The 23,660-nt window shown below is 41.9% G+C and overlaps 1 protein-coding gene across 1 annotated transcript in view; it reads right to left on the bottom strand.

Moving 5' to 3' along the window:
- Window positions 1–16,228, bottom strand: part of LOC122136169 (parafibromin-like) — a 282,439-nt gene extending 266,211 nt beyond the window's left edge. The window contains exon 1 of the mRNA XM_042717950.1: window positions 15,908–16,228. Coding sequence (XP_042573884.1) covers window positions 15,908–15,942 — 35 coding nt within the window. The 5' untranslated portion in view covers window positions 15,943–16,228. The remainder of the gene's footprint in view (window positions 1–15,907) is intronic.
- Window positions 16,229–23,660: the final 7,432 nt, after the last annotated feature.

Genomic DNA, 23,660 nt, shown 5'->3' with positions numbered 1-23,660 from the left:
GCCTCTCAGAGGGGCAGTGTCTCCAGAAGTCAAGAGGGCAGAGACACCAATTCCCCAAGCGGCAGCGAAAAAAAAATAGTGGAGCAATATCCGAAAGGAGTTTCGCAGAGAAAATTTGCAAAAAGTTTTGAAGTTATCATATTATCAGTGCATAATATCATCTAAAGATTCAGAGAAATCTGGAACAAATCGCGGTGGGTAAGGGTCAAGGCCGGAAAACATACTGGATGCCCGCTGATCTTCAGGGCCTTTAGACGGCACTGAATCAATTTAAGGAATGTACTTGTAATGGAAAACAACAAATGGGTCAGGAAATACTCCAGACAGAAAACAAATGAACACAATCCACCGTGCATTACGCCGTTTGCTGGCTAAAACTCCCTCGGTAAAACAAGAAACCATATCAAAATCATACCAGGCACGGCATTTTCTCTGGGCCAAGCTCATTTAAAATGGACTGTGGCAAAGTGCAAACTGTTCTGTGGTCAGACGATCAAAAATTTGAAGGCTTTTGGAAAAATGGGACGCCATGTCATATGGGACTAACCAACAGAGGCGAGGCAACCCAAGTTGTTATCAGCTTCAGTCAGAGCCTGCACTGATGTCTAGGTTGCATTGAGTGCGTGTGGGCATGGGCAGCTTACACATCTGTAAAGGCACCATCAATGCTGAAAGGTCTACCAAGTTCTAGAACAACATATGCTAACATCCAGATGTCGTCTCTTTCAGGGAAAGACCTGGCATTTCAACATGACAAGACCAGACCACATTACTGCATCAATACCACATCATGGCTTGTAGAAGGATCCGAGTTACTGAAAGGGCCAGCCGGACCAGTCCAGATCTTTCACCCATAGGAAAACATTTCTGGCACACTCATAAAGAGGACAACTAAGATCTAAGACAGTTGAGCAACTAGAAGCCTGTATAGACAAGAATGGGACAAACATTCCTATTCCTAAACTTGGAGCAACTTGCCTCCTCAGTCCCCAGACATTTGCAGACTGTTATTAAAAGAAGAGGGGATGCCACACAGTGGTAAACATGGCCTTCCCAACTTTTTGAGATGTGTTGATGCCATTAAATAAAAATCAACTTATTTTTCCCCTGAAAATTATGCATTTTCTAAGTTTAAACATTTAATATGTCATCTAGGTTGTATTCTGAATAAAATATTGAAATTTGAAACTCCACATCACTTGTATTTCTGCTTTGATCTCACAATTTGTACAGTGTCCCAAACTTTTTGAATCGGGTTTGTAGACATCCATCAATTAGTGATGAAAAAATGCCATTTATTATGCCGCAGTCAGACATATGAACCGTGGAAACAACAATAGCCAAGACCGGCGCTACTCTAATGCGACATCGTCAAGAGCAGCTAGCTCAACTGTGCATTATTGTCCCTCGCCAGCAGCATGCAGCAGCTGAACAGTACCACTTCAGTCTTGCGATGCAATTGTGTCCTAAGTCTGCGCCTCCTGCTGGCGGGGAGACCCAGTGCTTCCTTCCCGGGAGCCTATAGGCATTCCGCCTGGTCTAAATCCGCAGTGCCTATATGGTTTGCCGGGGGAAGCTGCTTCCACCTTACTTCTGCTATGGCGCTACTGCAGGCGCAACCAGGCCAAGGCACTGAAGGACCTGCACGAGGATGGTCACGATCCAAAAGTTCTGAAAAAAAAACTCTGAACCGGCCACTGACCTCACGTACTCTGAGCGCACTTAAGGTCACCGCTACGCTCTCTCTGGGTCATGCAATGTCCACGCTTGTGTATCCAGGAGATGCCCATCTCTGGCTGACTCTGGTTGAAATGAGGACACTGACAAAGATCATTTCCTTAATGCCCCTGTGTCCCAGGACCTGGCCTCTTCTTGACGTGTTTGAGAACCTGCCCCAGCAGTTCTTCTCGGCTAAGCACGGGAGCAGACTGAGGTGGTCCAACCTTTCTTGGTTCCTCCAGTACGGCAGCTGCTGCCTCCACCCGGACGCAGCTCTCCCCAGTCTGTCTCGTCCGCTGAGGGCGGGTCCTCAGCCCATCCTATCTTTCCCCGCAGACCGGGTGATCCGCGCAGCAGCCTTCAGCAAGTGGCGCCATCTAGAGCTAGCTAGAGGCAGGCCACCCCCACCTCCTGGCCCACGCCAAACCCGGGCTGGTGAGCGGCAGGAGCAAGAGGCCCCGGACGTTTGACCCAGAGAGAGGTAGCTGCTTTCTGGGGAATGGTGAAAGCACCTTTCCTCCCCTGGAGGAGGGCCAGGTGGAGAATCTGGAAATCTTGACGAGAGCCGTTTTTCATAAAGCTATCTCTGGGTCCCAGAAGGGCAGGAGAGTTGTGGGACGGACCAAGCCGGACCTCACTCATCCTCCTCCTCCTTCGCCAGATGGCAGCAGCAGGTGGTTTGAGAGCTGCCAACGCAAGGCCCCACTCACGCACCCTCCACCAACCTGTGGAACCAGGTGTGAGGCTTGCACCCCTACACTCCAGAAAAAAGCACTGACCCCTCTCCGGGGCCTCCGGGTCCACAAGCTGCCCGAGTTGGTCCCCGTGGTTCCACCTCGCTGCCCCACCATGTGGGCACGGGCTGTGGTTCCACTGGTCCCGCCTTTGTAGGTTTCTAAGCACCTGGTCAGCGTGCACCCAGCTCCTGTCTCACTGGCTTCTGCGACCATCAGCCTCGCTATGCAATCTCAGTTCAGCTGTATCCGCTTCACTACAGTGAAAGCGCCCGATGCCCCTGTTCTGCGGGTAGAGATCGCGAGTCCTACTGGCTAAGGACGCTAATAGAGTCGGTCCCTTCCTAGCCGATATGAGGACGGGGTTTTACAGCCCTTACTTCATTGTACCGCAAGAAACAGGGCGGTGGGTTACGAATCGATCTTGGATCTCTGAGTTTTGAACCGGGCCCTTCATCGGCTACGCTCAAGATGTTAATGACGAAGATACACATCTTCGGGTGCGTCGTCTACAACCACTGAGATTGGTTTGCAGCAATTGACCTGAAGGACGCAGCATACTTTCATGTATCGATCCTTCCGCCACCACACACCTTTTCTGCAGTTTGGCGCTTAAAGGATCGGCATATCAGTACAAGGTCCTGCCCTTCTGGCTGTCCCCTCAGAGAACAGGGTGTTCGTGATTCTCAACTATCTAGATGATTGGCTGATACCTAGCACAATCTCCCGGATCAGTTGTGCGAGCCCAGGGACCTGGTGCTTCGGCACTCCCAAGAAGGTCAGCCTGTTGGGCTTTTTGGAGTCAACTGGGAAAAGAGCAAACTCAGCGTTCATGCAGAGGATCTCTTTTCTCGGTATGGAGTTGATTCAGTCAACAGACAGTACACCTCACAGAGGAATGTGCGCTGTCAGTGTTAGCCTGCTTGAATACATTCAAGGGCAGGACAGTGGTCCCACTGAAACTTTGTCATCAGAGGCTCCTGGGGGCATATGGTGGACATAGCAGCGCGCAGCTTACACCGCCGGGCTGTTATGGGTATATGAGACCGCCTTTCCAGCACTGGCTTTATGCTGGCTCCTGTCCTGAGGTGGGCGTGGAAGCGCGGCACTCACCGGGTCTGGTTACAATGGGCCTGTCAGCCAAACCCTCACCCCCGCGGGTCAGATCTTGCATTTCTCCTTCCGGCAGGGGTCCATCTAGAGCAGATCTCCGGGTATGCTGTGGTTTACACGGATACCTCCACCACTGGCTGGGGGGGTCACGACCAACGGGCATGCAGTCTCAGGGGTTTGACGGGCCGTCGAGTGGTACATCAATTGCCTAGAGTTGTTAGCAGTGTGCCTGCCTTGAACCGCTTCAAAGTCACATATGAGGCAGGCATGTGTTGTTCCAAACGGACAACATAGCTGCACCGCTGGCGCATATCAACTGACAAGGTGGTCTGCACTCCACTGTCGCCCGTCGGATGTCGACAACTTCGCCTCCACCACCTCCTCCTTTGGAGCCGGAAGGTTCTGAGGTCACTTCGCTGTTCACATTCGCGGCCTACGCTCAACTCACTATATACGGCCGACGAAGTTGCTCCCGGAGAATGGCGACATCCATCTGATTTGGAGACGGTTCGAGCCGCCCAGGTAGACCTGTTTGCTTCTCCAGAGACCATACTCTCACTGCCATTCGTGTCCTACTCCCTGGCCGGAGGGGACGTACACTGCACAATGGACGCGTACTGGCACACACAGCTGGTCTGCAGGGCCTACGCAAATATGCGCTTGATCTCCCTGCGCAGTGAGCCTTCGTCCTGCTGGACAGACACTGTGCAAAGTCCGGGGGGACGAGGAGCAAGTCTTGCTAGTGGCTACCATGTACCCACTCTGACCTGGTTCCCCAAACTATTGCTCCATTCGACAGCCCTCCGATGCCTGGGCAATCCCTCTGAAAAGGATTTACTGACTCAGGGACAGGGGCACCATTTGGCACCCACATCCAGACCTTTGGAAACTCCCATGTCTGGTCCCCTGGACGGGGCGAGAGGTTCTAGTGTGACCTACCCCAGGAGGTAGTGAACACCATCACTTCGGCAAAAGCACCGTCTACGAGACACGCTTTTACACCTTGCAGTGGAACCTTTTCGTCGTGGTGTTCGTGTGCTTGGTGCTGGGTGGTATTTCAATGCCAGAGACCCCCTGAAGATGCACCGATTATGCGGTCGTCCATTTCCTTTCCTGCAGCAAGGGCTGAGCGATAGGCTGGCTCACCTTCACCCCTACAAGGTCCAGGTAGCTGCTATTGCTGCATACCATGTTACCCCCCACGGATGAAGGATTAACGTCAGTCAGGTAAGCATGACACTCGTCAGCATGTTCCGTAGATGCGTGGCAGGCGTTGAGTCTTAGGTACGCTGACTTACAACAGAAGTAATCCCTATGCTCATTTTACGGCACGCGGCTATGGGAGTGTGTCCCAAGGTTTCCACTACAAACCCACAAAGGACCCAAGAGTGGTGAACCTGGCAATGTCATCTGCCAAGGGCCATAGGAGTGAAGGCAGAAACCAGGGGGGCAATGGGTGGTACGGGGTCTAAAAACCAGTAGTTGGCACGGGGGGTGCCTCTAGCCAATTATGCTACTTATAACTTACGTGCCGAGGGCATTGAGGATGCTACGTAGATTCATGTCGGACACGAAAGTCTTCAGCGACCTCCTTCAAGACGCCATAGCTCTATCTAGCTGGTTACGGGATGCACGGCATGAACAGGAGAACATAGCCGTCTCTCTTTAACTAAGTTACAGAGTGGTATGGTTCAACACTCGTGATTGTATGTGGATAAGCATGGCCATCGAGACCACACCGTACTCCCGACTTGGCGTATATGACAGAACCGGCTAGCTGGGTAGTGGAGCATGCCCCATGCTCCCTTTGCAAAGTGGGGTGTCAGGTCCTAGAAAAGTGGTTGGGGCGAGGGGTTCAATGTACATCCTAGGAGCAACTAGTGCGGGCTCGTGTATAGCTCTGTTCAGCTGACAGACTTTGGGCAGAGCTGCGGGCTGTCGCCCCTAACACTTTCGCACAGTTCATAGTTGTAGTTCCTTTCATTATGAGCTGGTTAATCCTCGCTGAGTTCCTGTGGCACTTCTCATACGGTAGTCTTGATAGGCACGAGAATCTAGATTCCCCTTATATGGGGTTTGGGGGAGTGTGTATCAGAAGTTCATATGGTAAAGGAGAAAGTGTACAGTCTTTGCGAAAACTGGCCCATAGTGTCTGTTTAGACCCTGTTGCAGATCCTCTTCCATCACCCTAGGGCAGCTGTACTACGTGGCGGAAACAGTCCGCGCACAGCCGTCAGATGACTTCCATGAGAACACGTGGAATGCCGGTTCCATATTTGAGACCAGCGGTACGCGGATGGCATATAGTCCACAGTATAGCCTTAGAGCCCGTTGTTTCCCTGGCAGACTTTCTGCCTCCCAGAGGGTTTGAATCACCTCAGATTTCTCCATATACACCTAAACGGATGCTATATGTGTATTTGCTTTCCAAAAACTCCTTCGGGAAGGATGGGGCTTCTGTAGTGTCCCTGTTCCAAGCTGAACGGGTACGCTTTTCCCAGTGTTATCCAGTCTCACCCAGTGAGGTAGTGCTTTGACAATGGTGAGTAGAACTACTTGTTCCAGCCCCGGCCTACACCTAATAAGGGCTATCAGGCGGCTCACACACAGGGCACTGGAAGCTATGCAGCACCCATGGCGCTTTGGTAGGGATCCCATTAGTCGTTCACTGACGTGACATCGAGAGTGACTGACTGAAAGCGAACGCTCTAGTTACTGCGATGAGTAACCCTGAAGTAGGATGAACGAGGAGACGCCATGTCTCGCGTTTGCCATGGTTGCAAGTACCAACCGGGCTCCTCAGCTGAAAACCTGGTATACATTACATCTGCTGCCTTACTATACTCACTGCGCTGTGATCAGCAGCAGCTGGATGCATTAACTTGCATGCCAATGTGCATTGGCTCGTTTAGTTTACACTCTTATCAAAGCGATATCCCAATTAGTCGGGTCACCGACTTGACATCTCTGTCCCCTCCTTCAGGAGCGACCATCCTTCACACGCGTTCTCCGTTCAAATACACGCACATTAGCTCAAGCATGCTGCAAAGCACTGGCAAAAGTAATTACCGCATAAATGTGACAGGGGGAATTAGAAAGGAGATATTTGAATTATGTGTATAATACAGTGTTTTCTGAGTCTGTGTCTCAAGGATGAAGTTGCCAATCCTGACTCGCCAGATCTCATTAGACGACCACCTTTAGAGAAGTGCATCTTTCTACGGATTATGATTATAATTAAAGAGTTTTTAGTTTTCAATTGTTTTATTTCATTAAGTAATCATTTAATAGCTTAATCTATAGATATATTTATCATGTCTCTGTGAGGCATGTTTTCACTGAGGTTCAGGCGTCAAGAATTTTGTACTCCTGTTAAAGACGAGATGCGGAAAGCACACATACGTACAGGTTTGCTTTCTTATCCTTTTATAAAAGCACCAACGTTTTCTGTTGATATTGTATAAAGAGTGCACACACAGTTAATAAAAATACAAAAAATAAAGACCTCTTTGCAGTTACTTAATGATGTATTACTCACCTTACCTCTATGGTAGCAAAATTATTATGGCATAGGGTGACTTCACTGAAAAGTAATGGTTCAAGTGATCATGCGCTTGGCGGCTCCAATGTCCTGAAGCCGCCTCGTGACAAACTACTGGATATAGCAGATCAGATTTATCTGGGGTCTAACGCTAAACATTGTTATATGCTTGAACTGTTTTATATCTATAGATTTTGTTTTAGAGCGAAGTCGCTGATGATTTGAGAAGGCTCCAACTCTGCTCAAAACATTGGCTCAATCTCTAATGCTTGTTGCTGCGACTTTGGCTCGTATACTTTAAAAATACAAACAAACAAACAAACAAAAAACTAAAAGTTATATTTAACAAACCCAAAAATGCTACAAACATTTTTCTAAATTAACTTAATTAAAAAAACAAACGAAATACAATCACTTTGCTATTACATACTAAACTGAACTATTTTAGCGGAGACAGTAGTATAAAGCGGTTTAGGGACTGTTTAGCTGTTCAGATCAACGCGATGAACTAGAGCATCCCTACATTCAGACAGCAGTGGAAGATCTGATAAGAATCAGTGTAGGGGGGGCAGATACATTGAAGATTTTGATGCTAGAGAGAGTGTGGCCAGCTGGTTTAGCCAACGGTCCAAAGATCAAGAAATGCCAAACTCCAGGAGTTGGCCAATCCACGAAGGTGGGGCACGTGACTTGCAATGGAGGATAGTCCATAAAGACATTGAGCTATGAGATATTCAGTTTGAAGCTTTTAAAATCACTTAATTTAGATTTTATTTTTATTTCATTTATCTTGAGATGTTTTTAAGTTTAAATTTCCAGCTCAGTGAAGCACTTCTTAAGCACAAACGACTTTTTTTCAGTAAGCTACCTTCTTGTAAGAATTGTGTTTTCAAATAAAGAACGAGTTATGTTGACCAGAATTGTTAGTTAATAATTTACAAGTCAATATTGCCTTATATGGACATAGCGATTTAAAAAAAGTGTGAACTTGTAAAACCTTGTGGTGTTAAATGCGATGCGGTCGAAAATTTGTGCTGGTGCACCTCAAGAAAAAGAAGCACCAGTGCAAAAAAGTTAGTTCTAGAGCCCTGTGTGTATACAGATTCAGATGGTCACTGCAGTCACCTAGATCCAACCTGTTGATCAGAAGGTTTCCACATCATTATGGCCATGTACAGTGAATTGCAAACCATCAGTTTGCAAACCTCGATCAAGGCAAAGTTCTGTCTATTTTTGTCAAGTCAGTGCTTATGAACGCCTCGCATGTCCTACGTAGAACATGGTGTAAAGAGTGCGCCATCACATTTACTATGTTAGCTCTTGGCCGAAAATTCTAATATTAATCTATTAACACACTTCAATACAGTGTTCACCAACAACAGAGCTGGTTAATTTGAAAGTGACTTTCCTATGTGATACTGTGCACTGTGCGTACTACTGACAACAGACCATGTTTGACCACAGACAAACTTACAAAGTTGTCAAGAAGGCTCTTCTGTACAAAGAAAAGAAAAAAATATGCATCACCATCGGTTTATATTTTTTTAATAATAATCCACATTCATCAACATTTCAAATGCATTTATATTTGATAGCAAACTCCCCCCCCCCGCCTTGCCCCCAAAATATAAAAAACCTAACAAAGATTACAAATGTGTACCCAATGTGTCGATTAAGCTTGGACAGGCTATTTAGCGTTCATGGAAGCAACTGGCGTTTTCCATTTCAAAAATAGTACTCTTAGATGCAACCGCAGGCAACTTGGGTTTCTGAGATAAAAACAGAACAAAACTCCTAATGAGTACTAGCAGAACTTAACAGAGCTAACATTCCACTCATCAACAATCTGAGAGTACAGATTTTCATATAACAGAAGAATTCTGGGTCATTTAAAATGCCAGCTGGTTATTTGAAGCATTAAGACATCTCATCCTGCAAACCTTTCTTCTAATCTGGACTTACATTTGTTACTATTCGTGATTTGTTGCAGTGACCCTTATTCATACTCTCCCCTCATAGAAAGAAGGCAGAGAAAGCCAAAAAAGAAAGCAGGAACAAAGTGAATCTATCATTACAAGAGTTTTTAGACAGCATCTCGTTCATTCATATCCAACAAGTCCCCATTTTCAATGGTTCTCTGACATCCACTTGTTTTTACAAAAAAAAAAAAAAAAAAATCAATTATCCTCCTTTTCAATCTGCCTGATTACCAACTGCTTTACAATTGAACAAATAATAGCTACTTGAGAATAACATGACAAGGACCACCAAAACCCAGCCATCCAAACTTTGAATCCTCTCACCTTGCACCGGAGCAACGACCGAGCCCGCCCTGACCCTGTTTCATCGTACCGGTGTGGAAGGAGAGAGCTACAGAAACAAACTGGTGTCAGCAGAGGGTGAAGCATACTGAAACTACCCAAAGTGCTTTCAGGAAGGCTGAGAGGATCGGGGGCCATCGGTCCGTCCATCTTGAAATTGTCTCTGAAGGGAGGTGAAGATCTTGACGGTGGACGGCCAGCGATCTCAGAACCCCAGATGGGACCGATGCTTTGACAATGCATCTGTAGAGGAGATGAATAGGCGATTACTGAGCTACTGTATATACCATCGAGGTATCTATTAGGGGTTGAAAATTACATTGGTGCATTGCTTCTCACTGTATTTAACGAACCAGGGACGAATTAAAATTGATAGGGTATGAAAAGGACGACAAAACGATCAAAAGATGTCCATTTGGCTTTTTTTCCTCCGAGCATTAGGCCTCCAAAGTCTCAATTTTGCCCACGTAAGGCAGGATGGGAAACCCATGGGACGTTTTTCACATGCGTTTAAACCTTTCAGTTCAAACAAAAGACACGTCCCTACTTCACCAACGTGTGGGTTCCACTCCGTTTGCTCGGTCACACTTCAGGGGTCTGAAAGGCGGACTAAATGTTCTTAAGCACCACATGAAACACACTTCTTGCCTATGGGTAAATAGACTTGCAGAAAAATATTGGGCTGACGCTATTCCTGATTTTCCCCCCCTTTGGAAGACCCTGATATCCCCCCCATCAAGTTTGTCTATGCCTCAAGACAGCAAACGCCCTCGGAGTAAAAGAACATGGCCGAGGGAGGTGGACTGACACTGACACGATCCTGCTAAGGGTACATGGACGTCAAATCAGTATGTATGTACGGTTCCGCAATGTTGAGGTAATGAGGATGGGGTGGCCTCCCTCAGCCTCTGCCTGTAAATTTTCAGATTTGGGGTGGATCACCCCCAGACCCTCCATCCCCTTTCCCTAATTAGCCCCCCGGCATCAAACCAACGTTTGGGGGTGAGCTTCTAATCCACCGCTTGTCAAAATATCATGACAAGGCACTAGAGAACACCATGAAAACAAGTCTGATGACTCCCGAATTCTAGCTCTAGGCCCCGCTATGGGGTCATAAATATAATTGCGATTTTTGACAGATGTTTTATACGTCTTACAAGTGGACATGGAGTACCAGCAGTGATCATAATCACTAGTTCTGACCAACACCCTCCAAACTAAAAAACGCTCCCGCAAACTCATATATAGTGTTAGTGGCAAATACATAATGAAAGTACCCCCAACAGAAACCACTGCTTGATTTTTTATCAGGAGGCCAGTGAGTTTACCACCCAAGGCCCCCTCAAATGGCAGTGCGCATCGCGCCCGTGTGTAAAGGGTTCGTCCCAGTGCTTCAAAAAAAAGGGAACCCCCCTGCGTGATCGAACCTAAACTTGGCCTCACTCAAGTTTAACTAAGGTCGGTGATTACGAGCCTACCCATGCACTAACAAATAACGATCTAAAATGGCATGTCACTCAAACTGACTTTTAGGCCCGAGTTTTTTCCCGCTATCACCGAGGGCATTATCAAAATCGTAATTTGAGGTTTGCTATTTTCAGTTTATTTGGGGGGGGGCTTGGCTGATAAGCATTGACAAAACAAAGTGGCATGTGGCGATTAGTCGATTTCGGATACACGATGTGCTGGTAGTAGTGACCCACGTTGAAACTGTGAGTCGGTCTATCTCGTCTTGAAAACAACATGGGAATAAACTCTTTCAACACAGCTAAACAATTCGTGCTTGGTACAGAATTCTAGATCTAAGCTGACAATGATTGCGGATTTCTTTTTTACAGACATTTTCATCAAATATTAATTTAATTCTGATAGAGCTTTTGAAACTTTTTTATAAGTNAAACTGCAAAGAGACAACACATAGTACTCTTTACAGTGATTTTTGCAAATTATGCTATGCTTATAGGGCCTATCATACTTAATTAATTCTTATAGCTATTGTTCAGTGGATCAGATCCATCTATTTCACATTAGTACGTTTGCATAGAGGTCGTCCACATGTCTCTTCATTTTTTAATATAACGATATAACGGATCTTCTTGAACCAGTTCACCAAAACTCCTGAACTGAATGGTTTATTTAGAAGCGGTTGGCGTCGTGTCCCAACAATAAATAAAACATTAATCCACAACAAATGACTTAAGCTGTTGACTTTTTTAACATGGCTGACACTCCTCTGAGTTCAAATAAACCAATATCCCGGAGCTAATTCATTTACTCAAACAGTACACTGACTGAACTGCTGTGATAGAGAACTGAAAGATGAGCAACGTTTGTACTGAGCCCCTGAGATAACGAAGCGAAACTCATTGACTCGTTCTCGAGTCAGAACCCGTTCTGTCGGAAACCGCGTCCGGTCGAGAACGAGAAGCTGATGGTACTGCGCATCGTGATTCAGCGTGAAGCAGACTGACACACAAAAGCAGCGTCTGAACCGAGCTGGTTCTTTTGGTGATTGATTCTGAACTGATTCTGTGCTAATGTTATGGCCTAGCGGGTATGACGAGAAGCTTGAATCAGGGCAATCATCGCGGCAATGAAGTCATTACGTCTAGCGCCAAAAGAACTGGTGAAACCGTTTTCGGCAACCAGTTCTGTTGAATCGAACTGTCCAGAAAGAACCGGTTCGCGGAGAAAGAGCAGAACTTCCCATCACTACCGGTGATCCGAAAACCGATGCAAACCGGTTTTCTTGAGCTCGAGGAACGAAGGTCAAATGTTTTACCGTTCAGGTTATCCGTGTGAAATAAACATCGACTCTACGGCATCTCATTCTCAGTTCTCTCTCTCCTACAGTCAGTTCAGTCAGTGTATGCTGTCTTGAGTAAATCTAATTACTCCGGGATATTGGTTGAGTTTGAACTCAGAGGGAGTGTACACGTCCAGGTATAACAATAGTTAATAGCAAGAACTTCATTTCAATGGATATAATACTTGGTATGTAGAACTTGAATCCAGTTCGCATCTCTTCGAGTTTTCGATTTGGTGAACTGGTCTCAAGAAGACTCGCGTGTTACATTCGAGTGATTCGTGTCGCGAACAGGATATAACTTAACTGCAGTCGTTGTGAACGCGCTCACAACAGACCCTGGAGAGAGAAGACAATGCTGAAGAAAAATGTATCTTTCCGATGACTACAAAAATTCTAACTGGACCCTCTGATTGTCACATGGACAGACTTTCGTATAGATGTTTTTTATTACCTTTCTGGAAGTGGACAGTATCACGTTACAACCATTTTACACATGGAGGAACTAGAATAGCTGCCTCGGACTAAATCTATAAATAGCTTTATTACTGGTGAGTTCCGAAGATCAGCGGAGGTCTTACGGAGTTTTCAACAACATAGAGGGTGAGTCATTAATGACAGAATTTTCATTTTTGGGTGAACTAACCCTTTAAAAACCAACCAGGCATGCATTTAGAAATCTTTGATCTACAACTCATGCATTGATCCTTTTCTTTTAAACAACCTCGGCTTAATTGACTATTATAACTATCATGATATTAATATTTTTTTATTTGGTTTGGTAAAAGAATTCAACTTCAATCATTCATTGTGTCTTGGAGATGGATCTATCATTAACCAATCAGTCAAAAATGAACCAGGCACATCCTGTTGACTGAAAATGATGCCCACTGTGCTAGCATTGAGCTCCACCAGTCCTGTGTTTCCGAGTTGAGCCCGGACTGGTTGCGATCACGGATCTGTAAGAGTACTGTGACACTTGTTGGTGGCACATGCAGTTGTTTAACCGTATCTTTACGTCATCTGCTTAGCAACCGAGGTACAGTCGGTTTTCCCTCTTAATGCCCTGCTTCTTTTTGTGTCCTCTGTTGGTGAGCTTACACCGTCCAACAAAAACCTATTCTTAGCAGCGGGATAAAATACTTGATGGAGGGCATGCCAGCGTGGAATGCTCTTCAGACACTGTCTAACAAGGATAAAACCTACATGATTCCCAGAATTGGCATGTGAACTCACCTATGTCTGAGAGTGAACCTTGAGAGCAGCTTCCAACTTTAACACGTTTACCCAGAGATGTCAGTCCAGAGGAACTTACAGAAAACGATCATATGTATGTCACTATCTCTGTCATTTTTTCATTGATATCATTTCCTTTATTATGCCAAAATATGAAAATATTCAGAGTAGTCATTGTTAATAATTAATTAAATTTTAACATTGTTAAATTTCTTTAAGCATTTTCCATTGTCACCAAGCCAAAAAAAGTTAGAATCAGACAGATTCATTTAAGAAAAAGTCCAATTTTGTTTTTTAAAGGGAAAGTTTTTCTTTGGAATGGATGGAGAAAAGTTACAAGACAATCTCTTGCAGTTAAGTATTCAGGGTCAGACCAGCCTACGGACACACACACATACAATATTATATTATATACACAACAAACAGGAGTAAACAAGTGTTGTTTTTTAAACTCTGAAATACTTAACTGTGGTGTATATGCTTTGCCAAAAAAAGCAAATAAAATGGAGTTATCTGCAAATGAATTCTCATAATATTAGCTATATATATGTGTGTGTGTTGTGTGTGTTTGTGTGTGTGTGTGTGTGTGTGTATGTAAGCATGCATATACATACATACACACAGACAGTACAACTGCAGAATTTCCAATACTAACATTTATGACTCTTAATTTCTTTGCTTTTAAATGTTAAACCACTGGGAGACCTGAAAGCTTCTCTTTTGTTAAATTTATAAACGATTCTTAGTACAAATTTAGAAAGAGGAAAACACCGGATCACAAGCTCCTGGCAAGTCAATGTGCAAATGAATGACAGTGTATTGCTTCAAGGACTACTACAGGCTTTTTTGACTTAAACAATGGGGTTCTCCTTTCATTCAATGCAAATCTTCACAGACCCAGAGATCTTTCTTGCCCATGAAAGCTTTGTTCATTCTGCTTCCTGCAGATTTTCAACTTGGTAAACAGAATCCTTCACATTCCACACAAATCACAATGATGGTGCAATTTAGTGGTGGACCGATATATCGCCACCTTGGCGATATATATATTTTCTGCTTGGCCGATGTGTTTGAGGCAGGACTCTTATTTTGACGGCGCTGACAAAGGCAGCGCCTGACAAAATCAATACAGCTCACCTTTTCCCTCTTGTATCGCTGTCCGTTGGTAACGGAGTGGATAGCAAGTCTGGTTCAATATATAATCAAGATAGAACGGTTAACAAGTGAATGTAAATGTATAATACAACAGCAATTATTATACACCTTGCTGGTTATAGGTATAAGTCATAAAGGCAAACAGTATAATACTCTCCGTTTGCTGTCAGCATTAAGCAAATACACATTTATATCATTTAAACAAATCTTTGAAAACTTGTGAAGTGTGCAGTTTTATCCAGCATGATCACGTGTACTCTGTGTGACGGTCGGTCCGTGTTAATTAAATGCTTTAAACTATAAATTCGTGATTTCAAATTATGCTGCACTTTATGCATTTGTCCACTGTCATATTCATGTCATTTTCAATGTGTGCTGTATGTAAAATGAGTGTTACATGAGTGGCTTTATTTGAAAAATATGATTCCCAATGCACACAAACTTCCCAGAATACGAGTGTCCGTTAAAGCAGTGCTTACTTCCTTTCTAATTATATTTTTATTAAATATTTATTTTGTGAAAAAATTACAGAAATCGGCATCAGCTGTCAAAAAACAATATCGGTCAACCACTAATACATATACAAACTTAGTTATTGTGTATACTTTCAGTTTATTACAGAAATCGGTGCAATTGCAACTTTTACATGTACATACTGTGGGGTTCAATAGTGTCACATGACAAAACTCTTACGATTTCTGAAGTCTAAAACCCATTTTATGAACAAAAATGTACTCAATAAATATATTATTTTTCTTCTGATTAGTTGATTAATCATTTGGTTAACTCACCAATAAACAATAACAATAAATGGCAAATTCTGCCATTGTTTTTTAAATGTTTAAAACGTTTTTGGTGCCAAGAATAAAGAAGGCAGTAATACAATGTATGTGCTGACATTGATCACCATTTTATCAGTCCAAGCATATTTCTCTCATTCGAATGCCTCATTTCTTAATAGTTCTGAAACAGTTCCTGTTTCTGGAAGAGGAAGATGACTGAACATATTCCCATAAAGCCAGCTAGATTAGATAACTTTTTTAGCAAAACCGGGCGCCGAAGAAACAACTGGTTTGACTTGTCAGATTTGGTTAACTTTACATGGTGACCTGTCGCTTTATGCTCTTCTAAGAATGGCTTCATGTCAGTTTGGACTAAAAACACCTGTAATACTCTGACAGGAATGAAGGACGTTTGTTTTTTGATAAAAGTTTTAACTTAAATTTAACAGCCGACTGAATTTAGTCATAACTTTCCTATGAATCATCTAATCAACACTTACTTGAGGTCCTGTAAGAGATCCTTGGCGTTAAGCATTGTGATTAAAGACGTTGTAGCTGCAGGGATGATGATAATAGGAGTTCTAGAACCTGGAAAGGCAATTTTGTGTTGTTATTGTTAAAAATAACTCAGCTAACTGCAGTGATCCTGCACAATGAGAAATGCATAATAAATGCATTTTAAAAATAAGACACTGAAATGTAGGTTTTTAAAAATAATTCACTCACACACACAAAAAAGCTTGTACTCGACACAAGATGATCTAGTCAACTAAATACATATTTAGTGTGTGTGTGTATACATTCTAGAGAAAGATTTTTTTTTTTACACTATATATTGGAATAAAACCATATAAATTGATAAAGACCAATTATAGTTCAAAACAGACTATTTTCCATTTCTCATCCATGTTGTTAAAGACATACTTTTTCTTTTTGGTTGAGGCGGGGTCTTGCTGAGACTAAGAACAAGAACGAAACAAACAAACCAAATATGGACACATTGTTAATCTGGCAGAAAAAAAAAAAAAAAAAAACGGCATTATAAATAATTTATGCACATGCTTCTACTATGAACATCTGTGAGTCCATTAGATGAACATGTTTACTTGTTCACTCTGGCGGTGTCTAAAATGATGCAGATGCAGGACAGTACGTACTTTAGGATGCCATCCTCAAACTTAAAAAGGCATTGATTGTTTGTTAAAATGAGAGAGTGTCGAAATTTCCTCATTCTCACATGTCATACTGCAGGTACGCACAGCACTGGTTTGTGTCAGTGCGTAAGATGCTTTAGATGGCTTGATTAGATGAAAGTTCAGATAATTCTTTATAGACATTCTTGATCTTAAGTACTCAAGAAGAGGAGGTGAAGAGTGAGGTGTATGATTTCCGAAGTGCCACTAATGTCCAACAAATGGAATGATGATCTCTTTAAACAGGTTTTATGCTATTTGAGTTTCAGTTAAACAACAACTCACTGATCATTAAGATAAGCACTACCGGCTACCTGGAAAAAAAAAAATTGATTAATTTATTTCTAAAAAAAAAAATATATATATAAGATCATTTTTTTAAATGTAGCTATAATAAATTAATTTAAAAATTTAGTATAATTTTCAGCTAACTTTTTAACATTTTTTTCTTTATTGATAAAGGTGCAGTAGGAGATCTTGGAAAGCTAGCTTTGCTGGCCGAGCGTCCGCCCCTCCCCTACTGGAAGTCAGGTCAAAGTCAAGCCCCTGAACGTACATAGATCAGATGACCAGAGACAACATTACTACAATACATCATGTGTCATTCACCCGTGAAAGCATAGTACAGTTAGTGAGCACCTGATGCCAGGAAGGAAGATCAGGTTGTTGATGTTTGCCTGCATTCAGGCAGCGTTTTGATTGTGAACATTTCTTGGTCCTCATGCTTTCACAGGAATATATAGAGAAATACAGATAAATACATTTAGACCACTTAACTTAGTAATGCTATCGGGATGTGAAGAGACTTTCAACCAGCATAACAAAAAATATTTCTGAAGACAATCACCTGTTTCACCTTTAAATGTAGCTAAAATAAATTGTTTGTAACCACTTACCTTGAAAAAATTTGTATAATTTTTTTTTCAGTGCGTATGTCCATCATTGTTGGACCACTGATATGGTTGGCATTATCTTCTAAGCATTTTGAATTACCTCCTTGGCTGGAAATACATATGGCAGGGATCCTCAAATCTGGCCCATACAGATCTACACTTTCCTGCAGAATTTAGCTCTCTTCTAATCAAACACACTTACAGACGTCAGTGTCTTCAGGATCATTAGAAAATCACAGGTAGGTGAGTTTGATCAGGGTTGGCGCCTAAACTCTGCAGTGCAAACAGAGGTCCCCGCTCACATTTTGATTTTGCTAATATTTCTTATGAAGAAAGTTAAATATGTAAAAAGAAAATGAAAGCCAAAAATATTAAATGTCATGGTTGGATATTTAAGTAGTAATACACCGCTTTGTAGAGGAGGGTCAAAAGTACCTTCACTCTGAGATTCAGAGCTAAATTACAGGAGTAAAAATGACTTCACAAAGATGGCAGCACTATAATTTTGGGCTGTTTTTACACAGAGATTGGTAGGTCTCTTAGTAAAATTTGTAAAATCTTTATTGCATTATGTGCCAATCCAAAATGGGGAAATGGGCACTTTAAGTTTTTTTTTTTTTTTTTCCCCAAAGTTTGCATGCCTGTAACTCAAAAGCTTAAAGTCCCCTGTAGTCAAATATTTATCCTTAAAAATCATCTTTGATCCTCAAATGACATATTTAAATGTTTTTTTCTTGTGAAATCATGCCTAAAATAGCTTGAATGTAACTCTACACCCTTGCCTCATTTACTCACTCAGTCACACCAGCCAGCCAGCCCTGATCCACTGAACAGTAGAAAACGCAAAACAATGGCATACACGGATAATGACTGAAAAAACTATGTTTTTACTAGCGGACAACTACAGTGAATACTGTAACATTCGTTAAAGTTACTTACTTGATGATGTTAAAATATAATATAATTTTTCCCAAAGTTTCCGTGCCTATAACTCAAGAAGTATGATAGATATTAAAAATATTACTTTAGATTCTAGTTCTAATAAACCTTTTCTTTTGAAATTTTCTTTCCAGTTGTGCGACAGAATAAAAAAACAAGATACTTCTCTATTTCACAGTGTTTATTCTACAGATATTCCTCTTTAAAAGAAAGTAAGTATATTTATGCAAAGTAGCCCACATTTGGTTTTTGAACATTGAAAATGTGTACAAATTTTAACGATTTACCCCTGGAGCCATATTGAGATCCCTATGTCTCTGAACTAAACCATATAGGGCCTTACAAATGAAGATGTCAAAAGGAAAGTTTGTTAAGACCCAATATCTAAAAGGGCATTAAGATATCTTTAATACTTCTTGAGATATAGGCATGCAAGCTTCGGAGAAAAAAACCTGAAAAGTGCTGTAGAATCCTTCATAAAAATATATGGGAATAATAATAATAAAGTCACATTTGCAATATTACGGAAGGATACAACAATTTGGACATATAGCTGCACTGGGATCTCAATATCAACCATTCAGGGCCTTAAAAATTAAGAATCCAAAAGAAAAGTTTCTTAGGAACCAGAATCTAAAATCATATTAAGATAACTGCAATACTTCTGGTCTGGGAACGAGCTGCATTGCTGGTGGCTTTTCACAACAGATGCACCTTCCTACAGAGAAAGAAAGAAACAACTGGTTCACAGGCCAATCATTCATTTGAAAAATCAAGTTTTCAATAGTTTTTCAAATCCAAATAATCAATTTTGATGCTCTTCCTTCTTGTCACAGTGGTGGAAACAACTAACTTTGCTGATGGATGAACTTTGTATATTCCCACGCCATCTGCATATTACTGGACCAAACTTATCTGTTTCTTCCTGGTTATTTTACTCCCTTGAATTATAATCCTTTCAAGATATTGGACTGTTTATTGGGTGGGGCATTTGCTAAAAGGTAAAGTCACATGTAATTTGTTTGCCATGTGGGTTTACCTATTCAACAAGTTGATAAATCTATCTCTCCCACAACTTGAATAGACATACTGATGAAAAAAAAAACACCAACAACCACCAAAAACACACTGGAATGGTGAAATCTTATTTCTTCATCACCAAACAAGGTTGACTCAACAGAAACAAATGGATTTCCCAAGCTACGCGTTAGAAACCACTACATGAATCAACTTCCTCAAAGATCATGAGAGAAAGAACAAATCCTAAGCTGAATGATTCAATACATTCAATTGGACTAGATTGGCTCTACCGTATATAAGAAGGTTGATTTCTTCACTCACTCGGCACGTAAGGCAATCTATGTGATGCTAACTGCTAATCGTTGGAAAGGGAGCTTGCTAGTGAACAACCATACACTCTCAAAGCTACTCTAAGCATTTTTGAGTGTGCAGTCATACTTGGGTTGCGTGTGGAATATTAAAGGCACCTGAATCGTAGCCTCACTTTAATTTCCTTGTCAGTTCTTATTATTTTGTTGGAAATGAAGATGAAGACTACATGGTTGCTACCATGAAGAAACATCTCACAGTTAAAAGAGAAGCAAGCAAATTCACACAAGCAAATTGTGTAGGATCGTGCTGGTCACCTGCATATTACAGCATTATATACCTCAGTAGTTACATATCGGTAAACATGTTATTTGCGTTTTGATGTCAAGTACATTAGTAAGTTTTGCAGCTTCAATTCCAACCCTAAACATGAGTAAAATCACTAAATTCCCCATTAGACATTAGTCTCTGGCTAGTATACAGTGAGATTTTACTCACCAGTGATTAAGCTCAAGGCTGAGAATACGTTGAGAACAAATATATTTTGTGCCCCTTGTCTGCTTAGCATATCATGCAGCCATATCACCCTGCAGCCCAAGACTGGTTGCCTACTGTAGCTTAGCAGGGTTGAGCTGGATGGGAGACCTCCTGGGAAAACTAGGTTGCTGCTGGAAGAGGTGTTAGTGAGGCCAGCAGGGGGTGCTCACCCTGTGGTCTGTGTGGGTCCTAATGGCCCAGTGTAGTGATGGGGACACTATACTGACAACAAGCACCATCGTTCAAATGAGACGTTAAACCAAGGTCCTGACTCTCTAGCCAGTGCATTAAAAATGCAGGATGTCAGCCGAGAAAGAGTAGGGGTGTGACCTGCGGCACCCCTGATAAATTAAGCCATTGACCTCTGACCATCATGGCCTTCTAACCATCCCCACACTGACGTGGCTGTCGCTCTGTCTCACTCTCTCCACGAAGCCAAAGCTGGTGTGTGGTGGCGTTCTGGCACAATAGCGGCAAACCTAATCGCCAGAGTGGATGCTACACACTGGTGGTGGATGAGGAGATTCCCCCTTCTCACGTGAAGCGCTTAGAGTGCCCAGCAAAGCGCTATTTAAATGTAAGGGAATTATTATTATTATTTAGAAAACTAGAACAAAAATGTAAAAATCAGGGTACTTTTTTTAATTGGTACCTTTAAGCACTCAAAGCTCCCTTACATTGTCAGGAGGTATCTCCTCATCCACCACCAGTGGGCAGCATTCACCCTGGATGATGATTGTAACCCATAAAGTAGTGCTCAGAGCGCTTTTGGACTTGTCTCTTCACTTTTTGTGATACTTCAAGAAAGTTGTAATACAAAGTAGGACGCATGCAGTTTAACATAAGCATTATTCTTTATCTTATCTTAACCGCAAAAAAGATTAGAAATAATTTCTGGCTTATTTTTGCTTATTTATCGTTTTTTTCTTTGTTTTAATAGCAATATTCGGCAAACACTGCGTCGATGATTCAGCTGTGCAAGGTCCGGCTGGCCTAGAACATGGGCTGGTATAGGTTATGCAAATTGGGGGCATAAACAATGCATCCCGACTGTAATGTCTCAGTCGGTGCTATAAGGTGATTTGCCTCTTTTTTAAGTGGTCTTTTGCACGCACATGAGATTTACATAAGCGAGGAAACAATGGCGTTTGAGGCTCACGGTATGTCAAGGCCACCATGTGGCCAAAACTTTTGTTATTCAATATGCCTAGGTAAATACAGTTTTCCCATTCTTATTGCACCAGTGTTGGGGTAGTTACTCAAAAAATGTAATTAGTTACTAGTTACTTCTCGTAAATCGTGTAATGAGATTACTTTTACTAAGTTACTGCATTTGAAAAGTAACCCCTATGAAATCAGTTTTATTTTTTCCCAAATTTAGGGCCCTATGAAATCAGTTTTATTTTTTCCCAAATCTCGCGTTTTTTGTTTTTTTTTTTCTTGTTTTTTTTTTTTTCCGCTTTAATTTTTTTTCTGGATTCCATTTTTTAATGGTTCAATTTAATTGTGATTAATCAAAAAGACATGTCTAATTAATTTCCAACTCATAACACTCATATTTCATTTCCACAACAACTAAAAAGTTTAACAAAAATTATGTTTAGGTGCCCTATGAAACACTATGTTTTATTTTTGTTTTTCAACCATGTTTTATTGTTACCAAATTTCTGTTGCTTTATAGCATGTCTAATTATTTAAAATGCCTAATAAAGACAACGGTTAATTTATAAAGTAATTCATTTTTTTTCTTAAAATAGCCTTATTTTAATGCATGTAAATATGTCAATGACTTTGCGTGCAGTGCCACGAAAAACACAGCTATGCATGTAATTAGACTCCTGAAATAATTTCTCTCAACGAGCCCCCACGGAGGGCCTAAATTCAAAAAATCCTTCTAGACCTTGTTTTATATAAAAAGTACATTATATATTCATTATGTTCAAGTTACACATATTCATACGACTATAATATAGGGGTCCTATTTTAAAAACGACTTCTAAACGCTACAGTTTAAGCTCACGGCGCAGGTGCACTCCCAGTGCATGTCCAAATCCACTTTTGCTATTTTAAAAACAAACGACGAAAACCTGGTTGGTGCGCTCCCCGCATGGCTGGACTATAAAATCAAACGGTTCTGCCTCGGTTCTCTTAACGAAAGTAATGGGTGTTTTTTTGGGGCATAACGCGTTCAACAAACCAATCAGAGTCTCATCTTCCCCATTCCCTTTAAGAGCCAGTTGCATCTCGTGCGATGGTCTGACCTATGACACGGATTTGCTATTTTACGATGGTGGAATTTGGCAAAAGCGCTTAAGACAGAACGCTGCCTCCAAGATGAAACGGAGCTGCTTCGTAAAAGCGAGCAAAATAGATAGCCTAATTCTGATACCATGGCGATTGGACTATCCATTATGACATGCTAGGAAAGGCCATTTTTATAAAAATATTAATTCAAGCCCTACAAAAAATTCTTTATGCATTTTCGTAATCCATTAATTTTGTAATATCTGGGCATGTTTGTGTGCTGCTTTGCAGCGCCTCAGTGTTCAATAAGCATCGTGTACGCGTCGGGTTTGTGGACCCGCCTATTCACTAACACAACTCTTTAAATAACAAGCATCGGCATTGCGCCCGGGGTATTATAAGGGCCCATAATATTTGTATTGTATTATAGTTATTATATCCCCTAAGTTGTCTGTCTTGAACGCAGAGCATTAGGTTAAAGTCAATAAACTATCATTTACTACAATTAAGGAGAGCCATTCTAATAAGGTGGACGGGTTCAACACAGCACGATTGACTAACGCATAAAGCGACTAGTCGCTAAGTAGCACTTAAATCACCAGCACTAAGTGCGATTGCTTCACGCGTCATTGTTGGGAAGCGCACCTTGCAACAATAACGAACAATCGTAAAATTAGTCAGTAGATAACGTTCTTACACGCTTAAGATATAATCGTCATCAGGAAAGGCCGGCCCAGAACGTTACACACAGTACAGCAAACAAACAGGCTTGTGTAAGCGGAGGAAAGCCAGCGTTCTGCTAAGTCTAGTAAAGTAGTGTCAATTACCAATATATTAGTGTAAGATAGGCTGCTTAACTCTTACTTCGTGCTACTACCGCAAGAAGTGAATTATAATTAATGTTAATTTCCCGTGGTTATACAATTTGACCTCATTACACCGCCCAACGACTGGTATGGCAACCTTGTAAATCATTGCAGAATGCTTCTAATCCAAAGCACTTACAAATGAAGACACATAAATAAAAAATACACTAAATGTAAGTGTGACACGTCGTCTGTCGTTCTAACACAGTACATGTAGCAAACTTTTTTATTATTAATAATAATGTAATAATG

Source organism: Cyprinus carpio, chromosome B2 (genome assembly GCF_018340385.1).
Source record: "Cyprinus carpio isolate SPL01 chromosome B2, ASM1834038v1, whole genome shotgun sequence".
Classification (NCBI taxonomy): domain Eukaryota; kingdom Metazoa; phylum Chordata; class Actinopteri; order Cypriniformes; family Cyprinidae; genus Cyprinus; species Cyprinus carpio.
The sequence above is the reverse complement of the archived record's forward strand: the minus strand, read 5'-3'. Positions and strand labels throughout refer to the sequence as shown.